The following is a 14,410-nucleotide window of genomic DNA, read 5'->3' on the forward strand; positions in this document are numbered from 1 at the left end:
TATGTTGATAACGTTATTAAATTTGTTTTGACAACTCTTTTCAGTTCAGAGCTATGAGGATATTTCTAGGGAGAAAGAAGGAAAGAGTTGTCTTTTTGTTGTTTGCGCTGTGAGTTTGTGGAATTCTGTTGGTGGTGGTTTTGGGGTTTTGTTTGTTTGCTTCCCACCTCCAGCTGTTGCTTTTAAGGTAGGGCTCAGTGCTGCCCGGGGGCAGGTACAGCTGGGGCCTCTGTGATGGCAGGGTGACGTCTCCTGGAAAAGAGGAGTCTAAACTCAGGCTGGGAAGAGAGGTGAATGGCAGTTACTGCTGAGCTCTGAATTCCTGCATCAGTGCAGAACGTCAACTTTGCTGCTTCTACTGCAAAGCTGAAAAATTCAGAAAAGTCTGAAGAGAGGAAATAAAGATAATGGGTTTTTATGAAGTAGCAGCTTGTTTTTCACAGGTAGAGTCTACTCAAGCCTACCTGTTGTCCTTAAGTCTAATAATTAAGGAAAAAAAATCATTTCCTTTAAGGATGCAGGTGGTAATTCTGTCAGTCATATGCTCAGCTGGATTTCGTTATAGCAGCAAATAACCAAACGTGCCCCAGCTTCCCTTGTGCCAATATAAGGACTGCAGTTAGATTACCAACAAAAATAGTTACACAAATGCTGAAATCTTTCTATCCAAAGGATTAATCAGAATTTACCATCCAACTGACTGGAGGCTTTATTATTCGGCCCTGCCTTGTGCATGAACCTAATGAGAGCTGGCAGGGATTTGAGCACTTCTGGTACTGTCTGGGGAGGTGAGAGGTGGCTGAGAATAGATAAGAATTAGCTAAGATGCTGCCAGTGACTGGGAGGGGATAAAAGCCTGCTACAATTATTTTCTTTGGAGAGAGAATCTGTTAACTTGCAGCTGTAAAAGCTGCTTCCTGGCAGCTGCGGTGGATAGGTGTAAAAACAAACAAAGGCTCCGACCTCCCCGTGACGGTTCGGGTCTTGCTCCCTGCACTTGCCCAGCCACATTTCAAGGGACTCTTTATTGTTGTTAAAACGCACCCCTGGAGCAGCAGCCAAGCCTTTGACACAGGCTGGACGAGCAGTCGTCCAGCTCGTTCGGAAGAGACGGCAGCCACGTAGCCGGGGAGGCTGGCGGCGCTGAGCGAGGGGGCAGCTGTGCCGGCCGCCCCCAGCGCAAACGAAACGGCCCGGCTCCAAAGCAGGAAGGGGAGAACTTGTGGCAGGAGGCAGCGGGAAAGCTAGTATTTCCCTCGCTGAGTGGCAAATAAGCAGTGATCTACAGCGATGTGATTCAAGCAGAAAGACTGGTCTTCTGTAGCCAAAGGCTCATTGGCACGGAAGTCGGTCTAGCGTGGGAGGGTGTAAATGTCCAATACTGCGCTGATTAATGTTTTCTGGTAGTGTCAGCGGGTCCCTTGCACCTCGGCACTTTGTCAGCAGCTCGGATGTAGCTGTGCGCGCTGGTATTTTGGGTGCTGGGCCCAAAACTGGAGAAGGCCACGTGCCAGCCATGACCAGCCCTGCAGGGGAGAGATGACAGCACGCGTGTAGCCAGGTGTGGGGTTTGTGGCCCTAGACCCAAGCGTGGTCCTTCTCCGCTGCCCTGTCTGAGTAGGGGAAACCAGCGTGATGCTGTAAAACGCTGGTGGTCACAGCCCGGCCTTGCGGATGGGGCCTGCCAGCTCCCCGGGGCTCCGCGCTTTGGTGCGCCGTGGTCTCGGGAGCGACGGCAAGGCTGCACCTTGGCTGCGCTCACAGGAGGATGCTGAAGGCGCCCTGGCAGCGACGCTCCCTGCTCGCGGGCTCGCAGCAGCTCCCTGCGCCGTGCCCAGGTTCACCTCCCGCTTTGGTCCGGCGGCTGCGTCGTGCCCGGGGTCGGGGTTGCTGCAATCGTTTACTCCGAGACTGGCCAGGAGTTCCCCCGAATGGCGCGCGTGTGAACTAAAGCATCTCTCCCAGAAAACACAGCCACTGTTGACTCCAAAATTGGCAGTGCTGGCGACTCCACCGCAGCCCTTGCCGGGCTGCTCCTGGGTTTATCCCCCCGTGCTGTTTAAAACACCTGCCTTATTTCTGATCTAAGCTCGCCAAGGCGACTTGCTCTGCACGTGGCAGGTAGCCGGCGTATTTGGGAGCAACGTGGGGGCAGGTGGGGCTGAGTTCAGCTCTGAGTCAGGGACGTGATTTGCACCGAGTGACTTGTGTTCAGCTGCCGCCTTCTCGCCTGAGTTGCCCGGAGCTAGTCTTGCTCCGAGGGAGGTGACTCCGCCAGCGCTCCAATTACAGCTGTGAAATTACTGCAGGAGCAACTTTGTTGTACAATTGAAGGGTTTAAATGGGGCAAATCATGTGGGAGAGGTAATACCTTTCATTAGACGGAGAAAACAAATTAGCTTTCAGGTACACAAGCCCTTCTTAACGTTACTGTGACGGTTATTATCCCGTATTGGTGCTATTAGAAATGAGGACGTTGCATTAGAGGGAAGCACGTTCTGCAAGTGTTTCGACCTGCTGGTAACTGCTCTCTGCTGACAAGTATTTGTTTAATGACATGTTGGAGCGAAAGCCAGCAGCAAGGACGAGCGCGGAGGGGGCTGGGAGTGCTGAGCGCTGACTTGCGCTGGGCCACCTTGCGTGCGCGGCACAGCCCTCCGGGAGCTGCTCCTGGCCGGGTGCCCACCCATGAGGCGGGGGACAAGCACCTGGCCGAGATTTGTCCCATCGTGGTTTGTAAGGACACTCCAAAATCCTCTCATCTCCAATTCAAACAGGGTCCTGACCAAAGGATATTCCTAGACTGAGCCTCAGGTGCCCTCCCTGCTCCCCAGGCCAGGAGAGCTGCCCTGATGTGTTTGCAAAGGGTCAGGAGGTCTTGCTGCTCCTGCCCGCGCTGGAGGCAGAAGTGTCTGTGAGGCTCCCAGGGGTGCAAACGCAATGGTCGTGTTGTCAGGGTCATGTGCTGCCTGTGGTGGGCGGTAGAGCCAGTTTTTCTGCTCCAAAAGTGGGACTGGGGAGGAGACGGCAACACTCAAATACCCAGAACCGCGGGCAGCTGCCGGCAAGGCACCGAGGAGGCCACCTGCCCTTTCCTGCTCCAGGTAAGGCGCTTTCCTGCCTCCCTCACGTCGCTGCGGGGATTTACAGCCTCACTTATCAACTTTATGGGCTGGTGGGGCAGAGCGGAAAAGCGGGCAGAGCGCGGCGAGCGATAGGGTCGCCTCCCGGGACAGCTCTTGCTTCGCGCCTGTGCCGGATGGAGACCTCTTCGTTGGGAAGGACGTCAGGAGCGCGAGCCAGTCCTCCCCAGCGAGGCGGGAGCAGCACCAGCCTCCTGGCTCTAAGCCCGTTGTGCCCAGGGGAAATAAGGATATCTGTCCTATCGTGTTCGGTTAGGTCACAAACGTGCAAATCTGTTTTGTTAGCCAGCATCCATCCCATGCGCGCTTGCTCAGCCTCAAAGGACGCCTGCAGCTCCTCAGCGAGGACCGCAGGGCTGCTGGCTGCGTTCTGCTGGTTTGTCCTCCTGAGCTCTAGCAACCCGCTCGCCGGGGCGGGGACACCAGCCTGCCCGCAGCGCCTTCCTGGCCGACGGGATGACTGAGGCTCGGGAAGAGGAACAGGCGAAACGGGATCTGCCAGGCTGGGTTTGGAAAGGCGCTGAGCATCAGCAGTGTTCGTCTCGGCCAGCGCCCAAAGCGGGCGCTGCGAGCGGTGCGCTGGGTCGTGTCCTTGCGGGTGGCAATGCCTGCCACCGGGACACGGGAATCGATGCCCTTTCTTGGAAATCTGCTGAGTTGGTTCCTGGGGACAAAGTTACCAGCGGGGGTGGGAAATTAAAGGGTTGCAACCCACTCGGTGGCATTTCTTAACCTGTGCTGGGGCAGCGTTGCCCCCTGCTAGGCCGGGCTGCTGCAGCTTTGCTCGGGTCGCCTGTCTCCCAGGGCCGAGGTTGGTCCGTGTCCGTACGCTGGGTAGGTTTGCGCCTTTCTACCTGCTCACCTCCAGGCAGCAAAGGCATAAATCAGGGCATCTCCCACAGATGTGGGGCTGGGCACGCGTCACGGGAGCTGCAGAGGAGCTTTGGCACGCAGGACCCAGGGCCGGAGACTCAGCTGCACCTTCTAGTGCACCTTCCCACGGGCTGCCTTTTCTTTTGTTAATGTTTGATTATTTTTAATGATTTGAGATTAAAAAATACTTATTTTAAATTAGTAGTTGCACTTCTTAATTACAGAGATGAATTACGTTACTATTCATTATTAATTAGATTTTAACTTTGCACTGATTACGCCTTTCATCAGCCACTCTCTGCACTCCAGCCCTTCCTCGGAGTCGGGCCGGTCGCTGCCGGCCCTGTCCACCCTGCCTCTCCTCGCCATCGCTGCCCGAAACCCAGCTGCTTTCTGCCCCCCTGAAGCATCCCGGGGACTTTGCGGCATGTTTAGAAAATACGAATCAATGTTATCGGCTTGCAAACTACAACCAGCTCTTGTAAGAGCACAAACAGCAGCCACAGGTCGTGTCATTTTGTGGGCTTTGAAACATTACTCGTAAACGTTAATATCCTGCCTCCGTCCATCGGCGGCTGGAACAGAGGCTGTTTCTTAATTACCTCCTCCCCAGGGGGAGGGATGACCCTGCTTTTTCCTGCGCACCAAACAGACCCGTTTCCTGGACCCCGCTGCCTTCCCTCCGCCACAACTGGTGATTTTGCCATTTGTGTGCGACAGGGAGGGTTTGACCTGCCTGTGCTATTGCTTGGACTTTGCTCCAGCTGTTTTTAAAGAAAGCCACCTTCTCTCCTTTGTGCTCTTTTTTTCCATCGTCGCCTTTTCAGGCCCTTAATCAATGCTCCGAGTTTTCCTGTTGTTGCTCCCAGCTCCCTCTCCTCGTTGCCCGCTGCTGCCTGTGCCTCCCCCCGCGCCAGCCGCCCTCTCCCCGAAGGAGGTCTCCTTTCTGCCGCAGCGTCCTGCCAGCCCCAGAGCACCTTCTTCACCGATTCACCCGCCTTTCATTTGAAATAGTTCTGTAATTTTCACCCGCTCACAGCTGGTTTTGGGGGTGGGGTTCGAGGCACCTGTATCCCCGTGCGCATTTGCCCACCCGCGTCTGCACGTTGTCCCAGCCCCGGTCACTCGGCTGTTTACTCTTCCTTGTAGGTGTGACGGCCTCGTGCCCACGAGCCGAGCGGCTGCTGCGAAATGTCGACTATCCTGAAATGTGAGTGTGCGGTGGGAGCCCCTAGGCCATGGGGGGACGGGGACCCTGCTTGGTCGGTGCAGCCGGACGTGTCCGGTGGCCCTGCGCGTGCCGGCTGCTGCACGACAGCAACTAACCTCGCTCTGTGCCCCGGCGTAGGGTTTGGACAGGAAGATAAGGAGAGCGAAGAGAAGGAAAAGGACAAGGAGGAGAAAGAAAAAGAGGAGAAAGAAAAAGAGGAGAAAGAAAAAGAGGAGAAAGAAAAAGAGGAGAACAAGAAGAAAAAGGAGGAGGAGGAGGAAAAGGTAGGGGGATAATGGGATTTTTTGCAGATCAGCTGGTGAACCACTTGCCAGAGGGCTGTCAGCCCCAAAGTCCCCAGCGTGATGCTCAGGGTGAGCCTGGTGTTTCCCAAAGCAGCCGACGCGGGGGCTGTGCTGGGGAGCCCTGGTCCAAGCGTGCCCGTGGCCGCGCAGCACCCGCAGGGCGCCCTGCGTGCCGCTGCCCGCCATGGGGGACGCGAGCGACGCGGAGCTCCCGGGCGGCTGCTGCTGAGCCCTGCAGAGCGGGCTGCTCGGCGCGGGCCGGCACGGCAGGCAGCCAGGCTTTGCAAGCTGTTAGAAAGCACCTGCCTGAACTGATTTACGTCCTGGCTGGGACAGGAAGCAGCGTGTGACTCACGGTGACCCCACACCTCTGGCAGATGGTGCCGCACCATCCGCAGCCTAGAAATCACAGCGCGTGCATGGCTTTTCCACGCAGAGACAGCTCTCTCTCTGCTCCTGATGTGCCCAGTTAATTCCCCCCTCCTTTTCCTCCCCTTTCAACCCCAACGGGACTACGGCCAGCAGCGCTGTGCCTGGCGGGGCGCGCTGCGGGGGGCTCCGCAGGACCACCGCCTCTGAGACGGCCCCGAGACCCAACGCCTCTCCGACTCCAGGCTCTAGCCCAAAACGCAGACGGGATCCTGGGTGCCGGGGTGCCTGGTGCCGCATGGCTGTCCCACTGTAACGCGTCCTTCCCTCCTCACCTCTGCAGGGAGACGGGGAAGGGGCAAGCAGCAGCAGCAGCAGCTCCAGCAGCGATTCGGAGCAGGTAACGCCACGCACAGCTCCGTGCTGGCGCACGCGCTTGAGCCCGGGCTCCCTGCTCCAGCCTGGGCCGCGTCCTTCCAGCAGCAGGAGAGATCCCGCTCCCCCGCAGCATCTCCCGTCTGCGGCCCGCCTGGGCAGCGAGCGGCACCCGAGAGAAAAGTCATAGCATGTGTTTCTGGCTAACCTGGGCTGCTTTTCTCTCCTTCTCCGAGCGGGGAGGTGCAGCGCGCGCGTGCCCTGCTCGGCCTCCCTGGGAGCGCTGCGGGATTTGGCGGGGTTGTGAAATGCTGGCGCAGAGATGCCGGCCGGCCTTCCCCGCTCTCCCATCGCACGCGACCCCCGCCGAGTCCGCGTGCCTGAACCCTCCCGCGGGCGCTATCGACACCGGGAGGACGGGACGCACAACGCCCCGCACCCCCCTCACGCAGGGTTGCTTTTCTCTTTCGTCCTCCCCCAGGACCGCGGCAGCAGCAAGGAGGATGAGAAGGAAGATGAAGATTAGCCTTTCCGCGCTGCGGCGATGCTGTGCGGCCCGAGCGCGCCGGGGAGGTGGCATGCAGGCGGCAGCGCATTGCGGGGGGGGGGGAGGGGGGGACCGGGCCACTTTCAGCTAAATAAAGGTGTTTTGGGCCCCAAAGGGCGACGCGGTTTGTTCCTCCAGTGCCGGGCTCTGCTCGGCTGCTGCAGCCGGCCGCGGCTTCACATTTATCAAAAACAGAAAAGAAGTGGCCGGCGAGGTTTGGGGGTGTGTGTGTGTGGGGGGGGAGCTGCTCTCCGTGCTGCTGCCGGCAGCCGGCGCGCTGCGCTCGGGCGGAGCCTGGGCTCCTCCCGGGGCCGGAGCCGCCAAAAATGAGCCGTCACCGCCACCTGCCGGGGCCGGGGCCGCTCGGCAGCGCTCTTCTGCCAGGCTGCCCCAGCAGCAGCCCGGGGCAGGCTGCCCGGGGCGAGCCGGTAACGGGGCTAAGCGAAAGGCGGGGCGCGGGGTGCAGGATGCGGGGCGCAGGGGCGCGCAGCCCTTCGTCGCGGGGGCAGGAGTCGCGCCGGGGGGGTGAAGCGGGGTCCGCTTCCCTCGGCGCGCGAGGACCGAGCGGCCGCCTCCGGGCGCCCGAAGCCCTGCGGCCCGGGCACCGCCGGCCCCGCGCTCCGGCCCCCGGCAGCACGCGGCTCTGCAGGAGAGGAGCCCGCGCGGGCCCCTCGCGGCAGCGCCAGCACCAGCACCCTGACCCCTTGCAGCTGCTGGCGCCACCAAAACAACGCAGGTAATAGTGCTGCAACTAGAAACTGCAAAGCAAATTGAAGCAAGAGTTCTCCTCGCTGCGTTGCTGCCTTGATTTGTTTTCGGAAGGGGTCTAGGTATTTTTAAGGGTATTTTGCTAAGCCAAGCAGGAAGACAGAGCTTTGCTGGTAACAGGGATTTCAGGCAAACTTGTGTTTGAAAGTCGGTATTGTGGAGGAGTTTCCCTGAAACCTCAGAACGCGGCTTCAGCTATTGTTTTCATGAAGCAGCTCCGGTGTAATCACAGCAAAGATGCCGAGGAATGTTGTCTTAATTACCCAGCGCAGAGATTAAAGGGAAAACATGAAGACATTAAAAACAAGTAAACCCCAAAGCTGAACCGGATTTCAATACACTGGTTTGGCTGCAGCAGGCAAACGTCACGTCAGCAAGGACACCTTCATGTAAAACACCGCTGTGCGGCCACTCCTCTTCCCCTTCAGCCCTCCGTGCCAGCTTGCAGGACTCTAGTGCAGGGCACAACCTACTTCCAAACGCGATCTGGGACCACGGCGTTTTATAGCGCCCTCGGGCCAGGCTCCTGCAGGATGGAAAGCTGTGGGAATACATGAAAGGGGACGCCCTGCTTTTGCTTTTAAAGTTAAAAGTTGGAAGCTTTTTAAGGGTGCTGTGCCAGGTCGTATTTTCTGAGGTCAAACATGCCTGCAGATGCCCAGCTGCAGTGCAGGGGTGTTGCATCACGCCGGGGCGAGAGCCTGCTCTTCAGCTGATGGCGGTATCTCGCCCTGCGATGAGCTAAAGAGCCAGGCTGAAACCGCCCTCTGCACCCCGTGGCCCAGCCGCCAGCAACCCGAGCCGGTGACGCCTGTGAACGGCTGCGCGCGGCTCACGCGGCCTCGCGCTGCCCCAGCTCCGCGTGTCCTGTGAGCCCGTGCGGCGAGCGAGGAGCCGGGCCAGGCGTGCTGTTTGCTGTGCGCGTTTCACAGTCCCTGCTCCTGGCCACTGCGCTGAGCTCTGTGCAAACAGCAAATGTGCAGCCAGATCCCTGTGGCACCAGAGCAAAAAGCAAAATAAATGTGGGGAACAGCTCTGCTAACGGCCGAGCGTTTGCGCCGGGAGCAGAGGGATTCGCTTTCCCGCATCCTGCTCTTCATCCCGGGTGCAGCTCTCTCCCCTTTTGTGTCCACAGACTGCCACAGGTCAAACCGATGAAGTTTCCTCCAAAATTTGCAGGCAGGAGCGATAACTCTTTCAAAGCATCTGGAGTCTCTAATTCTCGTTGCCTTTCCGTGCTGGCTTGCATCCAGGTGCCGCGAAGGAGCTCATAGCACGAGCTTCACGTCTGCCATGTGAGTTAGAGCTTTAAAAACGCTTAGTGGAGGAAGAGAAAAGCAGGCAAAACCCGTGGCTTTTGGGGCTCCGGAGGATGCTCAGCTCTGCCAGGGGGCTGGCAGGGCGACGGGGGCTCCCTGCCGCTGGGCAGCCGGGCACCCTCCCGCGGGGCCGGGAGCCGTGACGCCCTCGCGTGGGGCAGCCAGGACCTCCCCAGTGCCTGCTGGCAGCAGGGTGGCTCTTATCGGGGTGTTCAACCGTATAATCTGCTCAAAGCGTCGCCAAGGTCCGGTGTGGGTCCGTGGCGCTGCTGCGGGTTCGGCGGGCTGGGGAAGGGGCGCAGACGGAGTCGTGCCGGCAGCCCGTTGCATAAGGCTCGCAGAGGGGTGGAGTAGGGAAAGGCCAGCAAGAGAAACTGGCAGCCTTGGAGTTACTTAAGTCTTGTTTATACGCATTTACTTCTGTTTATATAATAACCTCATCTGGTCCTCTGGGAGCAGGAGGGCTTGTGCTGCCCCTGCTCGCGCCGTCCCGGGGTCGCTGCAGCCGCCGGGACTCTGGGTGGCACCGGACGGTGCCCGGCTCGGAGGGGTGGAGGAGGAGATGATTTCTGTACCATTTCATGCAGAGATGCCCCCAAGTGAAGCTATTTTATATAAATACCCACGATTTCGGAACAAAAATGTTGGCTCTTTATTTTGATATGAAATTATTTATCTTGCACCCAGGGGCTGCATTTGGTAAACCTTGGCGTCTTATTACAGAAACACGTTTGCAAGCTTCTCTAAGGTAGATATCAAAATGAAATTTTTCCTTTGTTCCCAAGTGACCTTCTTTGTGGAAAATTTCAAGCTGTTTTTTTCATTCCACTAGAAATGGAAACAGTTAGAAATCCTGACTTTCCCAGAAAAGCTGATTCCTGCAGCCCTGCTTATGATCTGCTAATCTCCACAAAGCACTAGGCAGAGGTTTCCTATAAGCCAACTCTTCTATTTTTGAGCTAAATAATAAAAAAAACAAAACCAAAACATAACATGCATCTTGCAACTGAAGAGTGTTTTGGAAGGTCAAATCTCTGCTTCCCCTTTTGCTCCATGAAGAGTGCTCTGACTCACTCTTCTCTATACTGAGCGCTTCTGCAACTTTCTCTCTCATTCTAAAAATCTGTAAATTATGCTTTTTGCTATGTTAATTAGCAGCTAAAAGTTATATCGAGCTTTACTCACTGAGCTGCTCGGGATTCATTTTCATAACAGCGATCCTGAAGCGGCAAATGCTTCACTCTTTTACAACACCCTGTTCTCCCCTACAAGCCCTTTCTTCTAGGATTCCTGCATTTGCTCTTTTGGAAGAGCACAGATGGGTCTTTACTCCCAAAATGTAACCACAATACATTTATAAAATCCACAAAGAAATGGTGGCAGGTTGATTGTGAAGGCAAATTTGCAGTTTGCTTCAGGAGATTCACCGGGACAGGTTTCTGGGTGACAGGTCTTCCACGGACTAGTAACAACTGGACTCCTTTAAGAGCCGGGCCGCCTGTCTGTGCCGTAAGAAAGGAAAGGCCCCGCTGGCTCCGCCGCCTGAGCGGAGTCACTCACCCTGACGGGATTCACCTGGAGTCCAAAGTGCAGAGAGAGGTGGAGGCAAACCCTGCGCAGAACAGGCACGGCCAGAAATACTCGTCCGCTCCCGGAGCGGGGAGCTGGGCCACTGCCGCAAGCCAGGGAGCCGACGGTTTACGCTCCTCTTGCCCCAAAACCACCCTAGTCCCTGTGCTTAGTGGGATGGGGGGCTGCTCGGTGCCGTGCCAAAGCCTGCCGCATTGCTCCTCGAGGTTCGAGGTGCTTCGTTCTCCCCCTTCCTCAGGCCTCAGCTGCAATTGGGGCAGCCAACAGGCGCCTGCTGGCCCTGCAAGAGCTCTTGCCCTTGCATGAGAGGGACACCGAATTATCAGGCCAGAGGTAGCGATAGAAATGCTGGAGTAGTGGGAAGATAGACCAGGTTAAAGGAAGAGGAAGATATGCCTGTGAAAGCTCATCGGGGAAAAAATCTGTGCAGAAGCAGACAACAACAGCAGAGAGAGAGGGAACGACGTGCCGCCCCGCTGGGCAGCGTGGCCGGGGGGAGCGTGTTGGCCCTGCTGGCTCTGGGCTGCTGGGGAGGGCGTATTCCCGGCAGGGGTGCTCAGCCGTAGCCCCTCGCAGCCCTGCGCGCCCTCGCCAGGCACCACCGCGCTCTGACGCCCCGACAACCCTGCCGATCCCAGCAGCACTCCCAGATGGTGCCTTGGGAATTAGGAGCTGGGCTCCTCCTCCATTTAGTGCCCTCCTTTGACTCCTTTGGGCAGGGAGCGCGTGGGACGAGCTGGGCGCTGGAGCAAACGTGGCCGGGGCAGGATTAGAGGATAGATAAGAGGGCAGGATAGAGGCATCACTTCAGATGAAGGCCCTGCCATGTGCAGTTACCATGTCCCCTGCTCGCCCTCATTTGCCATCTCCTCTGTGGTGCCTTTGACAGGCGGGTGGGAGCAAGACGGGGAAAAACAAAAAAGGAAGAGATGAGGGAGGCAGCACCTACTCTTCCTGCTGTGGCAAGGAGCCAAGAGCAAGGGCTGGCGCGGGACAGGGGCAGCGCAGCCTGGCGAGTCCCTGCGTGGCCGGGCTGGCGTCACCCCCAGCCATACTTGCTCAGGCATGTGGCTGGACAGTAGCTCGTGGAGCCACCAAGATTTGTCTGAGCCCCTAGCAACGGCCGATCATCAGGGAAACACAATATGGTGGAGTTCCTGAGTGGGCCCCGGTCTCGCATGCTCACTGGTCTCACAGAGTTATTGGAGCAACTGTCACGTTTCTCAGTAATGCTCAGGCCTGGGCTTGCCTGCCTGGGAACAGCATGTGATAGAGCTGCAAGGCTGGGCTGGTACACCCTGCGCTCTGCGTGCCCACGGGGATGGGGGCTACGCGGCTCTCAGCGCAGAGAAATGCAAGAAGCAATGCTGAAACAGCTGAAACAGTTGCAGCTGTGTTTAGTGCAGGGATGAAGAGCACAACCGCATTGCACTTGTTTCCAGGAGCAAAGCTTGAGGATGAAGCTAAGTGGTCTTTCCAGGGTGTCTCCCAGGGGATGTAAAAGGCTTATAACCTTTCCACGGCTGGCCTGAAAGTGTCTCAGGGAATCAGTCAGCTCTCTCCATCTGGGAGAGGGACTGGTGACGTGACTTCTAGGTCTGGTCCCCAAAGACACAGCCCCCACGTCACCGTGTTATGCTGACACCAAACTCCTTGGAAGCGGTGGAGCTTGCCACAGCATAAAAGCGTAGTCATGTCCTGAGACAGTGGGGTCCTATGGCTCTTGCATCTCTGACTACTTGGGTATGTCACCAGTGGCCATAGGTAGCCTACTCACTTCTCGCAAGGAGAGGATGCGATGGAGCTGAATGAGCAGTGCTGACTTTGGCCCCCCCATGGGATCTCCTGCCAAAAAGAGGATATTTGGCTGCCCTTGAAACACCGATGAAGCAAATGTGAAGCACCAAGGCAAGCTTATAGCATCCTTCACTGCAGACCACAGTCTCGTCACCCATCCTAGTGCTACCCCACTGACAATGAGGACAAATCTGCCCTTGCTTTTAGTTGTACTCCCTTCTCAGGAGTATGTGACTCATACATGAACGCCCATGGAAAAGGAGATCTCCAAGTATTTTATGTGGGACTTGCTCCCAAGACCGTCTGACAATGTTCTGCCAACCTCTTAGCCAAGATGTTTGGCTCCAGAGAGTAAAATGAGCCAGATATGGATCTGGGCTCTCCCCGCTCATCTCTCCAGTTTCCAAGACTTCAGGCATAAGCATGGTTACATGAGCAATGAGATAACATTACATTTCAGGTCTGTGTCCAGCCAATCCATGTGATAGTCAACTCATTTCTCTAGGAATGATGTTGCCTCCAGCAAAGCCTGCATGACTCAGAAAAGAAAATATTGAAGTTTTCTTTAAAGGAAAATATTAAAGTTTTCTTTCATTCCCTAACCCTCTTTACATCTGATCCTCCTTACTGAGAGAGTCAGGCCTTCTCTGAGCTCTCAGCCAGCTGAGTTTCAGGACTCAGAAATGACACCATGTAATTTAAGTGATTGGCTCATACCCAACACCTAGTCAGCACAGCTCAGACCTTGAATACCGGACATCAAGGAGCAGTGTGGCAATCTGCTTGCACCTGTCAGAGAGAAAACCAGGCACGAGGCAGCTCCACTTGTTGGATATAGAGACTTGACCCTTCTGAAAGAGAAGGTGCTTATTATAAAAGACAAGCTGTGGCTAGAGACAAAAAGTCTCCCACATTACCTGCTTCCACTTCCTTTTGTTTCATTTACCAGGACTGGCTTTCAACTGTAGGTGGCAAAGGGAGAATTCTGGTAGTTCAATATTATTTCAATAATATAATATTGATACTATATTACTGAAATACATATATTTTGTATAGAGCAATACGATATAGAAATATATAGACATATAGAAATATTATGGTGCAAAGACAGCAGAAATTCCAGGAAGCCAATGTATTTGTTGACATGCTGGGAGGGGATATGATGCAAATGACTCCCTGCATGTTATTTGCACGCACTGAAGAGTAAAAATAATGGGTTAGGCCAAGTCTTAAAGACAGTGGTTGCAGAAAAGCCTGGATCCAGCCACATCAAGGCTCCAAGGGTGCTGTAAATCATAGGGGCAGGAGCAGGACTGCACAGATGCTGAGGCTGGATTTTGTTACAAAATCACAGACTGGTTGAGGTCGGAAGGGACCTCTGGAGATCATCTAGTCCAACCTCCCTGCTCAAGCAGGGTCACCTAGAGCACGTTACCCAGGATTGTGTCCAGACGGCTTTTGAATATCTCCAGGGAAGGAGACTCCACCACCTCTCTGGGCAACCTGCTCCAGTGCTCTGTCACCCTCACAGAAAGAAGTTTTTCCTCATGTTTTCCTCTGATGGAACTTCCTGTGGTTCAGTTTGTGCCCGTTGCCTCTCGTCCTGTCACTGGGCACCACTGAGAAGAGTCTGGCCCCATCCTCCTGACACCTTCCCTTCAGACACTTGTACACATTGATCAGATCCCCCCCCCTCAGTCTTCTCTTCTCCATGCTGAACAGATGCAGCTCTCTCAGCCTTTCTTCATATGAGAGATGCTCCAGGCTCTTAGTCATTTTAGTAGTCCTCCACTGGACTCACTTCAGGAGCTCCATGTCTCTCTTGTACTGGGGAGCCCAGAACTGGACCCAGTACTCCAGCTGCGGCCTCATTAGGGCTGAGGAGAGGGGCAGGATCACCTCCCTCGACCTGCTGGCAACACTCTGCCTAATGCACCCCAGGAGACCATTGGCCTTCTTGGCCACCAGGGCACATTGCTGGCTCATGGTCAACTCGTTGTCTCCCAGGACTCCCAGGCCCTTCTCCGCAGAGCTACTTTCCATCCGGTCAACCCCCAGCCTGTACAGGTGCATGAGGTTATTCCTCCCCAGGTGCAGGACCCTGCACTTGCCTT

At 56.1% G+C, this 14,410-nt stretch overlaps 1 protein-coding gene across 1 annotated transcript; it reads left to right on the forward strand.

The window, feature by feature from the left end:
• Positions 1-2,606: 2,606 nt before the first annotated feature.
• Positions 2,607-6,933, forward strand: LOC138069069 (protein FAM133-like). Its single transcript, XM_068959193.1, has 5 exons — positions 2,607-3,104; positions 5,166-5,226; positions 5,365-5,510; positions 6,244-6,300; positions 6,757-6,933. The coding sequence occupies exons 2-5, from the start codon at positions 5,208-5,210 to the stop codon at positions 6,799-6,801; spliced, it is 267 nt and encodes an 88-aa protein (XP_068815294.1). The 5' UTR covers positions 2,607-3,104; positions 5,166-5,207; the 3' UTR covers positions 6,802-6,933.
• The last annotated feature ends 7,477 nt before the right edge of the window (positions 6,934-14,410 follow it).

Source organism: Struthio camelus, chromosome 13, assembly GCF_040807025.1.
Source record: "Struthio camelus isolate bStrCam1 chromosome 13, bStrCam1.hap1, whole genome shotgun sequence".
NCBI classification, from domain to species: domain Eukaryota; kingdom Metazoa; phylum Chordata; class Aves; order Struthioniformes; family Struthionidae; genus Struthio; species Struthio camelus.